This window comes from Zonotrichia leucophrys, chromosome 24, assembly GCF_028769735.1.
Source record: "Zonotrichia leucophrys gambelii isolate GWCS_2022_RI chromosome 24, RI_Zleu_2.0, whole genome shotgun sequence".
In the NCBI taxonomy this organism is placed as follows: Eukaryota; Metazoa; Chordata; class Aves; order Passeriformes; family Passerellidae; genus Zonotrichia; species Zonotrichia leucophrys.
In genome coordinates, this window is record NC_088193.1 from 1,140,106 (window position 1) to 1,155,447 (window position 15,342).

General features: G+C 50.9%; 2 protein-coding genes across 2 annotated transcripts; both read right to left on the minus strand.

Moving 5' to 3' along the window:
• Nucleotides 1-432: 432 nt before the first annotated feature.
• On the minus strand, nucleotides 433-7,413 carry MPZL3 (myelin protein zero like 3). The gene is made up of 6 exons (XM_064731883.1): nucleotides 7,292-7,413; nucleotides 6,336-6,502; nucleotides 5,735-5,945; nucleotides 4,568-4,733; nucleotides 3,767-3,830; nucleotides 433-1,516 (listed from the first exon to the last, which is right to left on the minus strand). Exons 1-6 carry the CDS (start codon nucleotides 7,368-7,370, stop codon nucleotides 1,490-1,492), a joined length of 714 nt encoding a protein of 237 aa, XP_064587953.1. The 5' UTR covers nucleotides 7,371-7,413; the 3' UTR covers nucleotides 433-1,489.
• A 1,047-nt stretch (nucleotides 7,414-8,460) lies between these two features.
• On the minus strand, nucleotides 8,461-14,397 carry MPZL2 (myelin protein zero like 2). Its single transcript, XM_064732024.1, has 6 exons — nucleotides 14,074-14,397; nucleotides 12,514-12,680; nucleotides 11,806-12,016; nucleotides 10,748-10,901; nucleotides 9,847-9,934; nucleotides 8,461-9,339 (listed from the first exon to the last, which is right to left on the minus strand). The coding sequence occupies exons 1-5, from the start codon at nucleotides 14,120-14,122 to the stop codon at nucleotides 9,874-9,876; spliced, it is 642 nt and encodes a 213-aa protein (XP_064588094.1). The 5' UTR covers nucleotides 14,123-14,397; the 3' UTR covers nucleotides 8,461-9,339; nucleotides 9,847-9,873.
• Nucleotides 14,398-15,342: the final 945 nt, after the last annotated feature.

Here is a 15,342-nt window from a genome sequence, read left to right on the forward strand (position 1 = left end):
GGGTGGCAGAGGAGGAGGAAGCTCAGCAGCATCCACAGCTCAGCTTTGCAGCAGGAACACTTGCCCAGGATGCAGCAGACTCCTGGCCAAGGAGGCCCAGCTGAAATGCAGAATTTTGCAGCAAAAAGGAGCCTCTGGTTCCCCAGGGGAAGTCGCGAGTGCTGAGAGGGGAACAGCAAAGCCACTTCCCCAGGCTCTGTGATCCCAGCAGCCTTTCCCAGGGAAGGTTCGGCTGACAGAGATGTTGTGTCGCCAGGGAGCACAAACACTTGAAATATTGCTTTAGAGCAGAGAGGGGGGATATGTTTTTATCTGGAGCACAGATCTGACCTACTTGTCAGGGAGAGCCTCACCACACCTGAAAGCTGCAGCCAGCACAGATGCTCAAGGGGGGGACTTGTCCCCTTTAGGGTTAAATCTGCTCCCTAAAAACCTTCACCCATCATCAAATGACAATTTTTACACCTCAGGATGGCAGTTTTATGAGTCCAGCTGTATTTAGCCAAATAAACAGATGCGCAGCCCAGAATGGAATAATGGAATTTATTGGTAATTGCACAGCAAAATCCGCAGTAAACCTGGAGCACGACTGTAAAAGGAGAATATTTGAGTGATACAGAAAGAAAGCAGCTTTTTAGGGATTGAGTGAATGAATCCCACTGCTGTCTGCCATTCATGGGTGGATAAGGCTGGTGAAAGAGGAAATGCCCTTCACCACCAAGGGGAAGTAATTGCTTCACAATTAACCATTTCCCTAAAGCAGGTCCTAGAAGAAGGGAGGAAGAAAACAACTACTGCAACCAGAACATTCCTTTGGCAGTGCTTGAGTCCATGGCTGAGGTAGATGGGGTTGTGTGTCCCCAGAAACAGAGTCCCCATTTGCATTTCTGATTTCAAAAAAGAAGAAAATAAAATTGTTTTCTATGAATTGTGCTTCGCTTCTACAGGTAGAAGGAGCAATACCCAGTGGTGCAGCTGAATAATAAAAAATACTTCAAAAGCAGTAGGTTCTCTTCACTCCAGCACAGAGGATGCCAGGTATCACTTCATCAAACTGCTGTGAGTCAGTATGTTCCAAAAAATCCTGAGAACAAACCTTGGCAGTGCCCAGAGAGCTGGAGCAGCTTTTTCTTCAAAAAAGTTGGGTTTCCAGGGCTCAGGAAAAGAGGGATGTCACCAAAAAACCAAACCAATGAACCAAAGCAGCTTGCAGGAAAATCAAGGCACATTGGCACTGTGGGCACTGAGGCTTCTCTGGGCCCCGCAGATCCGAGGGCGAGAGATTTTCTTTTCCCCAATAAATTAGAAAGATTTTTAGAACATCATTATTTTGTGTTTAAATGGAAGTGAATTATCCCATCAGCATTATTCCTCCAATCCACTGAGAGCAGATCGTGTCCTTCAGTCTGCACTGGTCACCCAGCAGCCTCTGGAAGGGTCTAACCAGGATTTTCAGTGCTGTAATTTTGGTCTTTTTGCACAGCTTTGGTCAGTAGGGATCTTCCTCATCCGTGTCCTAAACGGGGAACAAGGAGAGAAACAGATTATGTGTGAAGAAAATGAACCAAGCCATGAGCTCAGCCAAAGGCTGAGCCTGGCTGGGCTTCTGAAATGTTTCCCAAAAATCCTGCTGCGCTTGAGCAGGCCAGAGGACCTGGAAAACCACTGCTATAAATATAAATATAAATATAAATATAAATATAAATATAAATATAAATATAAATATAAATATAAATATAAATATAAATATAAATATAAATATACTTAATCTGTTAACTGTTTGTTTGACTTCTCCCAGACACAACCACCATGCTATAACCCACACGAAATGTATTTTAGGAGAAGCAGCAGCTAAAGATGAACCAGAAAGTGCAGCAGGGCCCTGCAGAGAGCCCTGAGCATCACCAATTATTGGTTTTCAGCCACTTTTAGAAGCCAACCACAGCAGGTTCGATGGTGTCCCACAGGCTGCTCTGCAGCTCTGAGCTCACCCAACAGCTCAGCTCTGCAAGGCCAATCTCACTGACACCCAGAAATTGCAATCTAAAGGGATTTTCCATTGGCTTTGCAATTTTGTCTGGTCACATATGGAGCATGAAAAAGCACATTGGAGGAACTCCAAACACGCAGAATTGTTAAAATGAGAGGGCAGCTTTCTCAGAGACCTGATCAGATGAATATTTCAGAGATAAATATTTCAGTATCAGACAGCAAAGGATCAAACCTGGCAGAGCACTGCCATGAAAGCAGCAGGATTTTATCATTCCAATTCCACTCCTCCCAAGGGATGAGAGGATAATTTTCAACTTTTAACATCTCCCATGTCCTGACAGCATTTCCTCACCAAGCTGGGGCTCCATCCTTCCCCATCTGTCCTCCTGGCACCTCCCTGATTCCAGAACATCACCTGAACAGCCCTCCCACCTCTGGCCCGAGGCGTTTCCTGCTTCCCCCACCTCTCCAAACCCTCATTCCCAACGCTGCAGCTCAGTGCCTGCCGTGTCTAATGCAGAACTGTAAATATTTTATGTCCAACTTACATAATTGCCTGTTTTTCATCCTGTATCTCATAGAAACCATCAGCGCACGCCTGTCTGAAGGCTTGGGCATTTAGGGCAGTTTGAAATCACTGGCATTAGGAGAGTAGAGCAAACAACACATATTTAAACCCTCCTTAACTCACGTCCTGAGCGTGTGCAGGAGAGGCAGAGGTGCCCCAGAGGGAAATGAGCTCTGCAGGACACAGAGACAATGAAAGCCCTCTCCAATCGGGCATTACTCTGGAATGTGGCTCCCATTCCAGAGAGCAGGACTCACACAGAACCAGGGCAGCAGGTGGCAAAAGCACTCCGGGGCTGGAGCACAGGCACCTCAATAACAGGAGCTGCTGCTGGGCTGGCCAGGGGAGCAGCAGGATTAGAAGGCAGCCAGCACTTCAGAGAGCACCACAAACAAAAAGCAGAAACAAACAAACAAACCGCCAGGGTTTAGCAATGCTCTGCTGCGGCGAAAAGGAGGCGAAAGGAGGAAGAAAACACAGAGGGCTGAGGGGTCGCAGCCTGCCTTCCCTGTCACAGGCATATCTTCATTAAAAATCTTGCCTTAGGATTTTTCCTCCTGAGAAGCTGAGAGGCCTCAGGAACAGAATGCAAACAATGATTATCTGCTGCTGTGGAATGCAACAGGTGCATCTGGGATTGGTCTCATGTGGTTGTTTCTAATTAATGGCCAATCACAGCCCAGCTGGCTCGGACTCTGTCCGAGCCACAAACCTTTGTTATCATTCCTTCTTTTTCTATTCTTAACCAGCCTTCTGAGATGAAACTTTTTCTTCTATTCTTTAGTATGGTTTTAATGTAATATATATCATAAAATAATAAATCAAGTCTTCTGAAATATGGAGTCAAATTCTCATCTCTTCCCTCAACCTGAGACCCCTGTGAGCACGGTCACACTTCCCCAGCACAGCACTGCCAGCCCCAAACTGCTCCTGCAGAGCCCCCAAAGAGCCCCCACGGCAGCTGCCACTGCACCCCTGATTTCTCATCTCCAAATGACAGCTTTGATTCCACTGAGTCCAGAAAAATCAGTTTGATGGATGTCAGGACAGCTTTCCCAGCAGCACAGCCAGCAGCTCTCACTGCAAGGAGCCTTTGGGACAGCTTGGACACCCAGAGGTGTTGGGACACTCTGCCTGCTGCTCTCAGCGCCTCCTTGGAGCACCCAGATTGGCAAAACCACTGTAAAAACAGCAATTTTCACTTACCACGCAGTTCAGGCACCACTCCTTGAGCTTCCCCCCGCAGCCAGCCCTGTCTGGGCGCTCAGGCCTGCAGAAAAGCACAGCATCAGGCTGGACTTACCACCAGACACCCCAGTGCCACCCCTGGACTGTGAATTCTGGTGGTACCGCATGGAACTGAAGGGTTTTCATGGTGAGGAAAAGCCTTTAAGTCAGCTCAGCAAAGCCAAAAGGACTGAAAGCTGCCAGATGCCTCATTTTGAAGGTGAAATGAAAACAAAAAATGAAAACAAGAGTTGCTTTTTGACTGGCAAATCTTACACCACTAATCAAATCATTAAAAGACTGCAGTAAAACAAAATCATTTTGCAAGGGGTTGAGCAGAAGGGAGCTCAGTCTCCAAGGCTCTTTCAGCACCTGGCAGCCCTGCTCAGCCCACCACAGGAGGCATTATTGGGTTTGTTTTGCCTTTATAGGGACTTCACCCCAAAATGCAGCACACAAATCTCTCATGCAAAACATCCCGCTGACTCAGGCTCAGATAAACCTCATTACAGAAGTGAAATATGTCTGAGCCCAACGTGCCTCAGCTCCATGGCTCTGCTCACTCGAATGGCAGCACACAGGGGATGTGCAGCACACAGGGGATGTGCAGCACTGGGTCTGTGCTCCAGCTCAGGGATTTCCCAGGGCTTTCTGCCTGCTGGGTGAGCAGCACATCCCAGTGACTGAGCTGCACTGGAGGCCAGTGGGGAAATCATCCCTCGTGCCTGAGCCAACACCCCAAAGTGGAAATACAGGCTCCAGCCTGCAGCCAGGACTTACTCATCAGACACTTCAATGGAGGATTTCTTGTAGCCATATTTTCCTTTCTCCTTCAGCAGCCGGAATTTCCTCCCCATCCTCACCAGCAGCAGGACGACCACGAGGGCAGAAGGGAGGAACACCAGGATGGAGAGCAGAGCTGCTGAGCTCAGCTGGAAGGCCAGGCCTGGAACACAGCGAGGCACGGTGTGGCTGAGCCCTGGGACAAACCCCAGCCAGGGCACAGCCTGGTGGCCCTTCCATGTGGGACACGGGGCTGGCAGGCTGGGAACAGCCTGTCCCCAAATCTGCAGGGCTCCTGTCCCCAAACCTGCAGTCCCCAAACCTGTGGGGCTCCTGTCCCCAAATCTGAGGTACCCAAACCTATGGGAGTCCTGTTCCCAAACCCGTGGGGGTCTTGTCCTCAAATCTGTGGGGCTCCTGATCCCACACCTGTGGGGCTCCTGTGGTTCCTGTCCCCAAACCTGTGGTCCCCAAACCTGTGGGGCTCCTGCCACCAAACCTGTGAGGCTCTTGTCCCCAAACCTGCAGTCCCCAAATCTATGGGGCTCCTGTCCCCAAACCTGAGGTCCCTGAATCTGTAGGGCTCCTATCTCCAAATCTGTGGGGTTCCTGTCCCCAAACCTGAGGTCCCCAAACCCTTGGGGTTCCTGTCCCCACACCTGTGAGGTTCCTGTCCCCAAACCCTGGGGCTCCTGTCCCCAAGCCCAGCCCAGGCTCAGGGCTCAGGAGCTGCACAGGAAGGCATGGCACAGTTCTATCAGCATGCTGAGCTGAGAATTTGGGGCAGGGCTGGCACGCAGGGCAGATGAGGAAATTGGTGCTGACAATCAGCGCTTGTGATGTGGGGATTATTTTTAGGCCAGCGTTTCCTCAATGTTTAACTTGTTCTGCTGCAATTTGCGGAGGCTGAGACTCCTGAACAAAGGGACACTTTTGATTTCTGCTGTCACCACAGCTCCCCCCGTCCCTTCCTGCCCCAAATCCATGCAGCAAAGCAATCAATTCTCAAAGCACTGAGCTCAGAGAGCGGGGCTGGGGCAGCCCCTGCTGAAACTCCAGCGTGGAGGTCCAGGGAGCATTTCCCACGTGATGCTCGGGATTCCAGGATCCCACAAAGCCACTTTTGTCATGGGGTGATGCCAAAGCCAGGGCAGGGAGCCTTACCCCGCTCTGTCACCAGCAGCACGGTCTGGGGGATGTTGTGATAAACATCTGGAGGGTTCTTCACGCTGCAGATGAATGTCCCGTTGTCGCTGAGCTCCGGGCTTTGGATGGCGATGGAGGCATCGCCGTTAGCAACGTTCCCAACCCAGATGATCCTGTCCTTGAACCTCCCCGCTGTTGTGGGGTGTGGGACGGAGCGATAGTGAAAAATCTGCGAGGAGGGAAAGGCAGGGATTGTGGCGCCAGAACACTCGTGCAAGAAAGCAGAGCGAACTGCTTCTGCATTGCAAAACTAGGAATAATGTCACACTAAGAAGTCAGGAAGAGTATTTCCTATGCAAGAGAAATAAAGCCACCAACTGAATCTTTACAGCCATCCTGCGCAGTGCACAGTGCAGCACTTATGACAACCCCCTAAATTGATCTACGTTATCATTATTATGCCATTTCATATTTACCTGGGATATTTTCTTCCCCCCAGAGAACACCAAAGGAATTTTACAGGGGGAAGAAGGCAACAACGAGAGTCCCAAACCGCAAAGTGAGGCAGCAGCCCAGCAAAGCAAACAGAAAATTCTGATTTTGGCCCTGTTCCACCTACTGTCTCCATCTGGCCCCCAGCGAGGGGCCGGTAGGTCCAGTCCACCAGCAGGCTCTCGGTGATGGGGGAGCTGGATCTGAAGGAGCATTTCAGCAGCGCCTGCTCGCCCACAAAAGCTCGGACTTTAGGATTGACTTTAATTTCCAGGGAAAGGGCATTGCAGACACCTGATGGAACGGGAACAAAAGGAGGGATTCATTTTGTGCTACCTGAGAGGAGCTAAATTGTCCCAAAAATGCCGACTCGTGCGCAGGACTGAAGCACAGCAGTGACTCCCTCCCCTCCCTCCCCAGCACTGAAATTTGCAGGAAAACAGAAATCTCCCCTGCCCTATTCTCTGTGGGACTGGAACCGGCACCAAATGAGGCACCGGGGCAGCACCACCAGGAATGTTCAGATTTGGAGACAAAGAGCTGAGAAACGGAATCAGTGGGGTCTCAGACGAGTCACCAAGCACCAGCTTTAGGGACTTGGAGCAGTTCTGCCCTGCGGTTCTGGCCACAGCGCTTGAATTTCACACGAACCGGGTCAAAAGTCTCCCCACAGCTCCAGATTCTTTCAGTTCTCGTTCCCAGGGTGCGCGGCCGCCTCTGCCCCGTTCAACCCCGGCCGTTCCCGAGCCTCCCCTGCCCCGGGACGGCTCTTCCCGAGATTCCCGGCTCCTCCAGAGCACCGGGACCGCCCTTCCCGACCCTTCCACCGCTCCGGGACGGCTCTTCCCGAGATTCCCGGCTCCTCCAGAGTACCGGGACCGCCCTTCCCGACCCTTCCACCGCTCCGGGACGGCTCTTCCCGAGTTCCTCCGCTCCTCCAGAGCACCGGGGCCGCCCTGCCCGAGCCTCCCCTGCCCCCGGAGCCGCATCCCGAGCGCTCCCGGCCCGGTTCCAACGCGGGACCCCCCGGGCACCGCCAATCCCGTCCCGTCCATCCCGTCCCGTCCCGGAGCCCCCCGGTACCGAGCAGCAGCAGAGCCCCCCGCGGGAGGAGGAGGAGGAGGAGGCGGCCGCCGGGCCCCGCCGCCCCTGGGCGCCGCATCCCGGCCGGGCTCAGCCCCGGAACATGGCGCTCACCTGGCGCAGGTGAGGGCGGGGCAGCCCCGAAATGGCCGCGGCGCCTGGGCAGCTCTGGGTACACATGGGTGGGACACCTGGGAACACCTGGGCACACCTGGGAATGCCACAGCACACCTGGGTACACCTGGAAACGCCTGGGAACACCTGGGAATGCCACAGCACACCTGGGTACACCTGGGTGGGAATACCTGGGAACACCTGGAAATACCGGGGTACACCTGGGAGCACCTGGGCACACCTGGGAACATCTGAATACCCCTGGGCACACCTGGGTGGGAACACCTGGGCACACCTGGGTGGCCCTGCTGGGAAAGGTCGGGCACAGCCACGGTGTTTGTCCCCAAATCCCCAGGTGGCTCCTGTCACTGTCACCGCCAGCCCGCTTACTGAGCTTTGGTGTTTTGGGTGCCACACAATGAGGAATGTGTCAGAATTACATTATTTAGTCAGGATGTTCCTTGCTGTGAGATTTTTGTAGATTTTCCAGGACAATCACCAAAAACGAGAGACCTAATCAGGGGAACAGAGCAGCGAAGGACACCCTGGAACTGACAAGTTTTAGGGATGCAATAAATCAATATGCTGATGTGTGTCTGTGTTGCTAACCTCCGTCCTATACCTGAGGTTTGTATATCCTAGAGCTGAACTATCTTGGTTATAATACCAAAAATCACACATACAGGCCAAAAAGAGCCTGGCCAGGTGAAGAGCCTGCCCTGAGCAGGGGTAGAAGTTGGCTGGGTGACATAACTTGTATGGGAATTAATAAGCCATTGTAAGAGAGGGGCTGGACTTGGAGAGTTACTAACTCTGAATTCTGTGCACAAAAAGTGCTGGTAAAAGTCCAGTGGATGTGCTGGATTTGTGGGACACCACCAAGCACCCACCCAGGCTTGGGCTCTTCTGAAGGTATGTCAGTCTCCCTGAAGTATTACATTATCGGTTTGTTGCACACAGGGTAACAAATCTGATTTTGGGGACAAGCAGTGCAAATGTGCTCATCTGAGGTGTCAGGGCTCCCCAGGTCACAGCCCACTCCACACCAGCACAGCTCTCAGCAAGGTGCCTTTATTTACAACACAGGTGAGTGCAAATGAAAACAGCCAGGGAAGAGCCAGGAAATGTTGGCACTTCACAGCTTATAAAGCCATAAAGACACTCTACAAACAAAGAGGCCAGTGCTGTGATTTGGGGCTGGGTAAATACTGTAACAGCATCCCTTTGGGGCTGGTCAGACCCCTTAGAACCGTGTGGGTTCCAGTTTTGGGGAGCAGGGGGGAGCACTGGGATAGTGGGAATGGGAACAGGAATAGGGGGAGCACTGGGATAGTGGGAATGGGAACAGAGGGGAGCTGCTGAAGCCAGGCAGAAAACTCTCCTCAACCCCCAGATTCTCCCAAAGCTGCCAGAGAAGGATGTGCAAAGCGCCCTGGCTGGTGAATATCATCTCTGGTAACAACCAGCACACCTTGCCCAGCTCCAACTCTGTCCATCTAATGCAGAAAAGGGATTCCAAGGATGCTTGTTGTACCAGCTGAGACCTCACTGCTCAGTCTTCCTTCTCAAGGTGCCAGGGAGAGTCTCAGGGGATGAAACCAGGGCAGGTTTAAAACAAAGGCACGTTGTGGTTTCCAAGGTGCAGGAGTGCATCTGCTCAAACGCCTCCCAGCCCCTGTCCAGTCAGTCTTGGCACTTCCAGAGAAGCTCCCATTCCACAGGTGAGAAGATGAAGGAAAAGTTCTTTGTTCATGGGGCAGGATCCTCCTGCTCTGCTTCACTGAAGGGAACTCACAGCTCATGCAAAGTCACCCTCTTTCCATGCAAGACTTTCAGGTTGAGCAGAGCCCCACACGGGCAGCGTGGGGCGTCTGTAATCCAGTTTTGTTCTAACACCCCAAATTACAAGCTTTCACCAGCTGCTTTGGAAGCACCTGAGAAGAAAGATGGTAAGAAAAGCAAACATCCATTACTCAGGGTTATTGTCAAAAGGCAAAATAATAGAGGCAACTGCTGACCTCAGAATCTGTGGGTAAAATTTATGCTGACACGTTTAAGCAAAGACAATGAATGTGGAAACAGTGCCAGACTTCCTGATGCAATTTTAAAACAATAAAGGTTAAAGTAATCAAAAAGCAGATTTCAAACTGACAAAAGGGGAGTAATTCATTCCTCTTCATCTACAAAGCAGGAATGCCATGGAAAGCAGCAACAATGGCTTTCCTACAAAGGCTCCTCAACAGCAGGGTGGAGAATCTCTTGTACATTAAAGAGGTTGTGATTGTTCAGAGATTGTTCAGCTGTCCCTGAATGATCCTCAACAGCAAAGTGTGACTGTGGCCTCAGTTCTGACTGTGAACAGCAGGGAAGTACCCGAGGGAATGTCTTGGAGAGTCCACAGGAGCACTGAGACATTAATTAGAGAAGGTTTGGATGGGTACCTGCATTGTGCACACCAGCAAAGACCTTTAATCTTCCAATGGAATGGATTCCTTCTTTTCCCCCATCTTCAGGCTCTCCTTTTCTTTACTGTTATAACAATGGGAGGAAACAAGAGAGAAAAAAAGCCCAAATGAGTGTCAGGCAGAGCAGCAGGATGTCCTGAGTCACACACAGCACACCCAAGGTGACATGGTGAGTGTGCCACACCAGTGGTGACCACAGCTCAGGGGACAGGGTGGTCATCTCCCCTCCACCACCACAGCAGCTGTGTCCTCCTGAGTGAGGAGCCACTGAGGAGGGCAAGAGCCAGATGAGGGCTCCAGAGCTGGCCCATCCTGGGGCTCTGTTCAGCCAGCAGACAGCCAATTATCCCTAATTGAGTTGGCAGTTTTGCATTGTGGATGCTCCGTGCAGGGTCCAAGCCAAGAATTCAGGAGGGCCATGGGGATAAACTGGCCAAGGATTCAGAAGGGCTGTGGAAATGAACTGGCAAAGGATTTAGAAAGGCCATGGAGATGAACTGGCCAAGAATTCAGAAGGGCCATGGAGATGAACTGGCCAAGAATTCAGAAAGGCCATGGGGATGAACTGGCCAAGGATTCAGAAGGGCTGTGGAAATGAACTGGCCAAGAATTCAGAAAGGCCATGGGGATGAATTGGCCAAGGATTCAGAAAGGCCATGGAGATAAACTGGCCAAGAATTCAGGAGGGCCATGGGGATGAACTGGCCAAGGATTCAGAAAGGCCATGGGGATGAACTGGCCAAGGATTCAGAAAGGCCATGGAGATAAACTGGCCAAGGATTCAGAAAGGCCATGGAGATAAACTGGCCAAGAATTCAGAAGGGCTGTGGAAATGAACTGTCCAGGCTGCCCCAGGAGCCCCCCTGCCCTCGCTCACCGCTCGCTGTCTGCCGCCTCCGCCGCCTCGGTTCTCCTGTCTCGCGCCTTCCTGCGGTGCTGCCGGCAGATGATCACGGCTGTCACCACGATGATCATCAGCCCAGAGGCAGAGCCGATGGCCACGGCCAGGAAATGGATTTCTGAGAAGCTCACTGCGTGGGGAGAGACAAGGGAATGAAACAGAGGGACGCACAGGGGGAGCGAGGCTGGGATGCTGTGCGTGTCAATGAAACCTTTCCTCAGGCTCCTCTTCTCCCCTCATGCTTTCTGCTTGTGAAGATCACTTGTTTTTAAAATGTTAAATGTTTAATAGCAATAAAATGGTTATAAAAATAGTAATTTAATTAGTGTAATAATAATTTGGACAATTAGGATTTAGGAAAATATGAGACAATAAAAACAAAGGGTTATAGACAGTCTGGGTCTCTCTTTCTGGGCAAAATAAGCTCGAAAAAGGACCCATGTTAACAGAGGATTAACCCTTAAAAGCAACAGCCTGTTGCATATTCATCCAGCTCATCCATGCTGCATAAATTCCATTCAAACACAGGATTCTGTCTGGCCAGTGTCAGCTTCTTCCTCTGAGTCCTGACAGCGTCTTTAGGACTGAGCAAGGCAGGAAGAAATTAATTTCTCCTGATAAGGGAGCAATAAATTCTCTTTCTCTGGAAGATTCAGATGTCCTGTGGCTGCTCTCAGTGAGAGTACCTCATCCCTCTCTTTAAAAAAAGTATCTTACACAGCATTTCTATAGTAGCATTGTAACCTGAAATTATATATAACCTAAAACTTATAACCTAATAATACCTAATAACCTTGCAACCTTATAACATTAACTTATAACCTAACATTATAACCTATAACTATATTTAACACACTACTTAAAAAAAATTAACACAGCATCACTTTCTAACACAACACATATAATATTCATTTTAATATTTGCGACAAGCCAATCATAAAATACGCATTTTTCACAACTTACAGCCCCTTTTCTCCCATGATTTTCTCTCTGCTTAAACCCACACAATCTCTGGGGGGTTTTTGGCCTCTCACCTTTCTGCACAACCCGGAGCCGCACCTCCCCGATGGTGCCATAGACGTCTGGCCAGTTTGTCACCTGGCAGGTGAAGGTCCCGTTGTCACTGGGCTTCAGGTTCCAGACCATGATGGAAACGTCGTGGCGCTCGATGTTCCCATCCCAGGTGACTCGGTCCTTAAACCTTCCCGAGGGGGGCTGGTAGGGCTCCTTCAGGTAGTAAAATACCTGCAAAAGTCACAGGAACACCCAATGGCCTGGGCTGGAAGGGACCTGGGCGATTCCTGAAGTCTCATCAGGTGCAGCAGGTCCAGCTTCGTGAAGCCACAAATATTTTAACCTGACCACCCAAAACTAAACATGAGAGCGTTTTTTAGGCAAGGACTGTAAACAGGACTCGGATTAATCACTGCAAGTGACGAAAGCTCAGATGTACTTGTGGGTTTGGGGTGTGTCTGTATCCATTTACTGCTCACCCAGCGTTGGGTTTTGGGGTGAGAGGAACCCCTAGAAGGGAGCAGAGGGGTCTCACTGCTCACCCACTGCTGGGTTTTGGGGTGAGAGGAACCCCTGGAAGGGAGCAGAGGGGTCTCACTGCTCACCCACTGCTGGGTTTTGGGATGAGAGGTACCCCTGGAAGGGAGCACAGGGATCTCACTGCTCACCCACTGCTGGGTTTTGGGGTTAGAGGAACCCCTGGAAAGGAGCACAGGGGTCTCACTCACCGGCTCGTGGGCGCTCAGGTCCTCGGGCTGGAAGTTCCAGCTCACGGACAGCTGCTGGCTCACGGGGCTGCTGCTGGAGAAGGTGCATTTCAGCCGCTGGTTGGTGCCGTTCACGGCCACCACCTCCTTGGCAGTGTGAACTTCCACTGCTGCCGCCAGCCACAGCGCTGCAGGGCAAACACGGGGGGAAATCAGTGTCAGAGTGAGCTCATCCCTGCTCTTATCGCCTTTAGATCCCCGGGAGCCTTATCTGTGCTGGCAAGGCATGGCCTGAGTGGCTCAGGCATTCCAAAGGGGGTGATCCTGCCGGTTTATTCGGAAAAACCCATTCAAACTGGACTGAACTCACCCAATAATTGCTATTTCCCATGCCAGAATTCCCCTTTCTACACTTTCTACTCCCTTTCTTCCCTTTCTACACTTTCTCCTCAGCCTCGTGCACACCACGGTGGAACGGCTCCTACAGGGATGTCCAGAGCCAATTTTAGAGGCTTTATAAAGCTGGGCAGCTGCAGGAAAATTCGGTCAGGTCTAGAGGAAATCCTCAAGGAAAACGTGGATTTGTTTTTCCAAGAAACATCACCACCACCACCATGGCCGCTGCTTTAAAAATAAGTGAGCATCGCTCACTTGATGCTCTCCTGGAAGAGGGACAACCAGCAGGAGGGAGAGCATGGAAAGGAGAGGAGGAGAGTGAAAAATAAGAAAAAATAATGGTTTGCTAGTGAAGGAAATAGAAAATATTAATATCCTGTCACATTAAGAAGATAACTCAACACAGTGTGATTCAAGCAAAAAAACAAAAAGCTTTTCTAGGGTTTTAAAATATAGCTTCAAAATAAAGATGTATTTGGAAATAATTCATGACTAAATACTTCCTTCCAAATAATTCCTTATCTCAAAGGGAAAAATACTTGAATGCCAAAGCACTGAAAGCATTCCCACGTGAAAAACCTCACTGGCAGAGATCATGTTGGTCATACACGGATTCGGTGCCAAATCTTTTCGTTTTAAACTCCTTGAAAAGGACTAAGCGAGAAATAAGAATATAATACTTTTTTTCAAGGCAGATTACATCCATGCGCTGATGCATTTGGGAAAGGAGGATGCGTTTTGTTAAAACCCAGTTGTTTTTTTGATATAAACCAGTGAAAATTCAGGTGAGTTTCGTGTCAGTCTGGATCCTTTGCTGTGTAAAGGATCTGAGGCCGGAGCTCCTGGACAATCCCCGACTGTTTAGGAACAAAGGTAGCAAAAAAAAAAAAAAAAAGAAGAAAGAAAGGCTGGGTGTAAAGTTCAGATTCCAGCAGGAGAGAAAAAGACTTTGAAAGCGGAGCTGAGGAGGAAATCAGAGGAGGAGATCGGTGCTTTCCTCCCGAATACGCCCAAACCTGTTGGGGAAGAAACCCAACCGCTTCGTGCCACTTCCAGCGAACCCCGCGCAGGAAGAATGGCAGCAGGGACGGGGAAAAGCCTCAGCCTTGGGGATAATTTCAGTAATTTCAGGGATCGGAAGAAGGGAGAGAGGGCAGCACGGCCAGGACAGGTTTCCTTCCTTACCTCGGAGCTGCGCCCCAAGGACGAGCGCAGCGCGCAGCCAGGCGCGCATCGGGGACACGAATCCGGGCTGCAAAGGCAAATCCGCTTGGGGGAAAAGATGAGTTTCTCGAAGTCCTGCCAGCACAACGGGGCAGGTTCCTCGCCCCCAGCCCGGCCTGTGGCTGGGGAAGGTGAGCGCTCCCTGCCCGAGTCACGGCGCGCTCCTTGCCAAGGTGTGCCCAGCCCCTCCTCGCTGGCTCCTGCCGTAAATCAGCGATTCCCAAGGTAAGATTAATTTCTTCTCCCTCCCATATTGCCCTGCTCTTTGGTGTTGCAATCATTCCTCCTCCCAGCCGCCGCCCGAAACCACTCCCCTTTTGTGGGAGGTAAAAGAAGATTTGCCCGGAGGTGTGCATAGGTGGCTCGAAGGAATGAGGGCCATTTGTTCGGAAAAACAAAAAACTGCAAACGATCCTAAAAAGAGCAGCCCAAAACTGACAATCCGTGGCTGCACTGCGGGCCCTCACCCAGAGGATGGAAACGTCCCACCAAACACAGACACCTACCCGAAAGTGATTTGAATGTTCCTTGGTTGTAGCCAAGGACTGGGAGCCTGGTGCTGGGGAACTTCTGGGAAAAATCGGGTGGGAAATGGGCCCAGCCCGGCCATGAGTGAGAAATTCCGTGGGACACAAAATATTCTGCAGTCGGCACGTGGCTGTTGTGAGAGTGAAACCAATCAGAGCCTGTGTGTTGGTAAAATGAGGATGTTTACACTCGAGGGCCATAAATCACTGGAGCGGCAGTGTTTGTGTCTGGCTCTCCATCCGTCCCAGAAGTCATCCCAGGTCAGCGATTCCACTTGTGCCTGGTGCGGATTTCCCTTGCAGGGATGCAAGGAGAGGGTGCCCCAACCTCGGGGTGTTTGAGGGTTCCCTTCAGCGATTTGGTGATGGAAAAACAGCGCTGAGGCCGTCAGCTCCCTGGGCCGTCCCCAGAACAGAGCCGGGAATCCCGTGTGTGCTAACGTACCCCTGCTAACGCCTCCGGGACACCAAGGATCTCCATTTTCCCGGAACGATTCGATCCCACATTAGCCCTCCATCACTTCACGTCCCCAGATTCCCACTCAGTTACAGTTCCGGCATATCGCCTCCTTTTGTTTCCTCGCCATTGTGAATATTTATCGCTCTGGGGCTTTGTTCGGAATGTGTTTAATGTTTAGCAGCCAATTTGCTGCCACTTCCTAGTCCTGTTTCTGCACAGGGCTGGGAACAGCCCCTTTGCCTG

Excerpts from the sequence above, each read along its gene's own strand:
- MPZL3 (XM_064731883.1), bottom strand. The coding sequence starts at position 7,370 with ATGCGGCGCCCAGGGGCGGCGGGGCCCGGCGGCCGCCTCCTCCTCCTC. Across the intron at positions 5,946-6,335 it reads CTGGGGGCCAGATGGAGACA|ATTTTTCACTATCGCTCCGT; the intron begins GTAGGTGGAACA and ends CCCTCCTCGCAG. Across the intron at positions 1,517-3,766 it reads AGTGGTGCCTGAACTGCGTG|GACACGGATGAGGAAGATCC; the intron begins GTAAGTGAAAAT and ends TTCCCCGTTTAG.
- MPZL2 (XM_064732024.1), bottom strand. The coding sequence starts at position 14,122 with ATGCGCGCCTGGCTGCGCGCTGCGCTCGTCCTTGGGGCGCAGCTCCGA. Across the intron at positions 12,681-14,073 it reads CCTTGGGGCGCAGCTCCGAG|CGCTGTGGCTGGCGGCAGCA; the intron begins GTAAGGAAGGAA and ends TTTGCCCTGCAG. Across the intron at positions 12,017-12,513 it reads ACCTGAGCGCCCACGAGCCG|GTATTTTACTACCTGAAGGA; the intron begins GTGAGTGAGACC and ends TGACTTTTGCAG.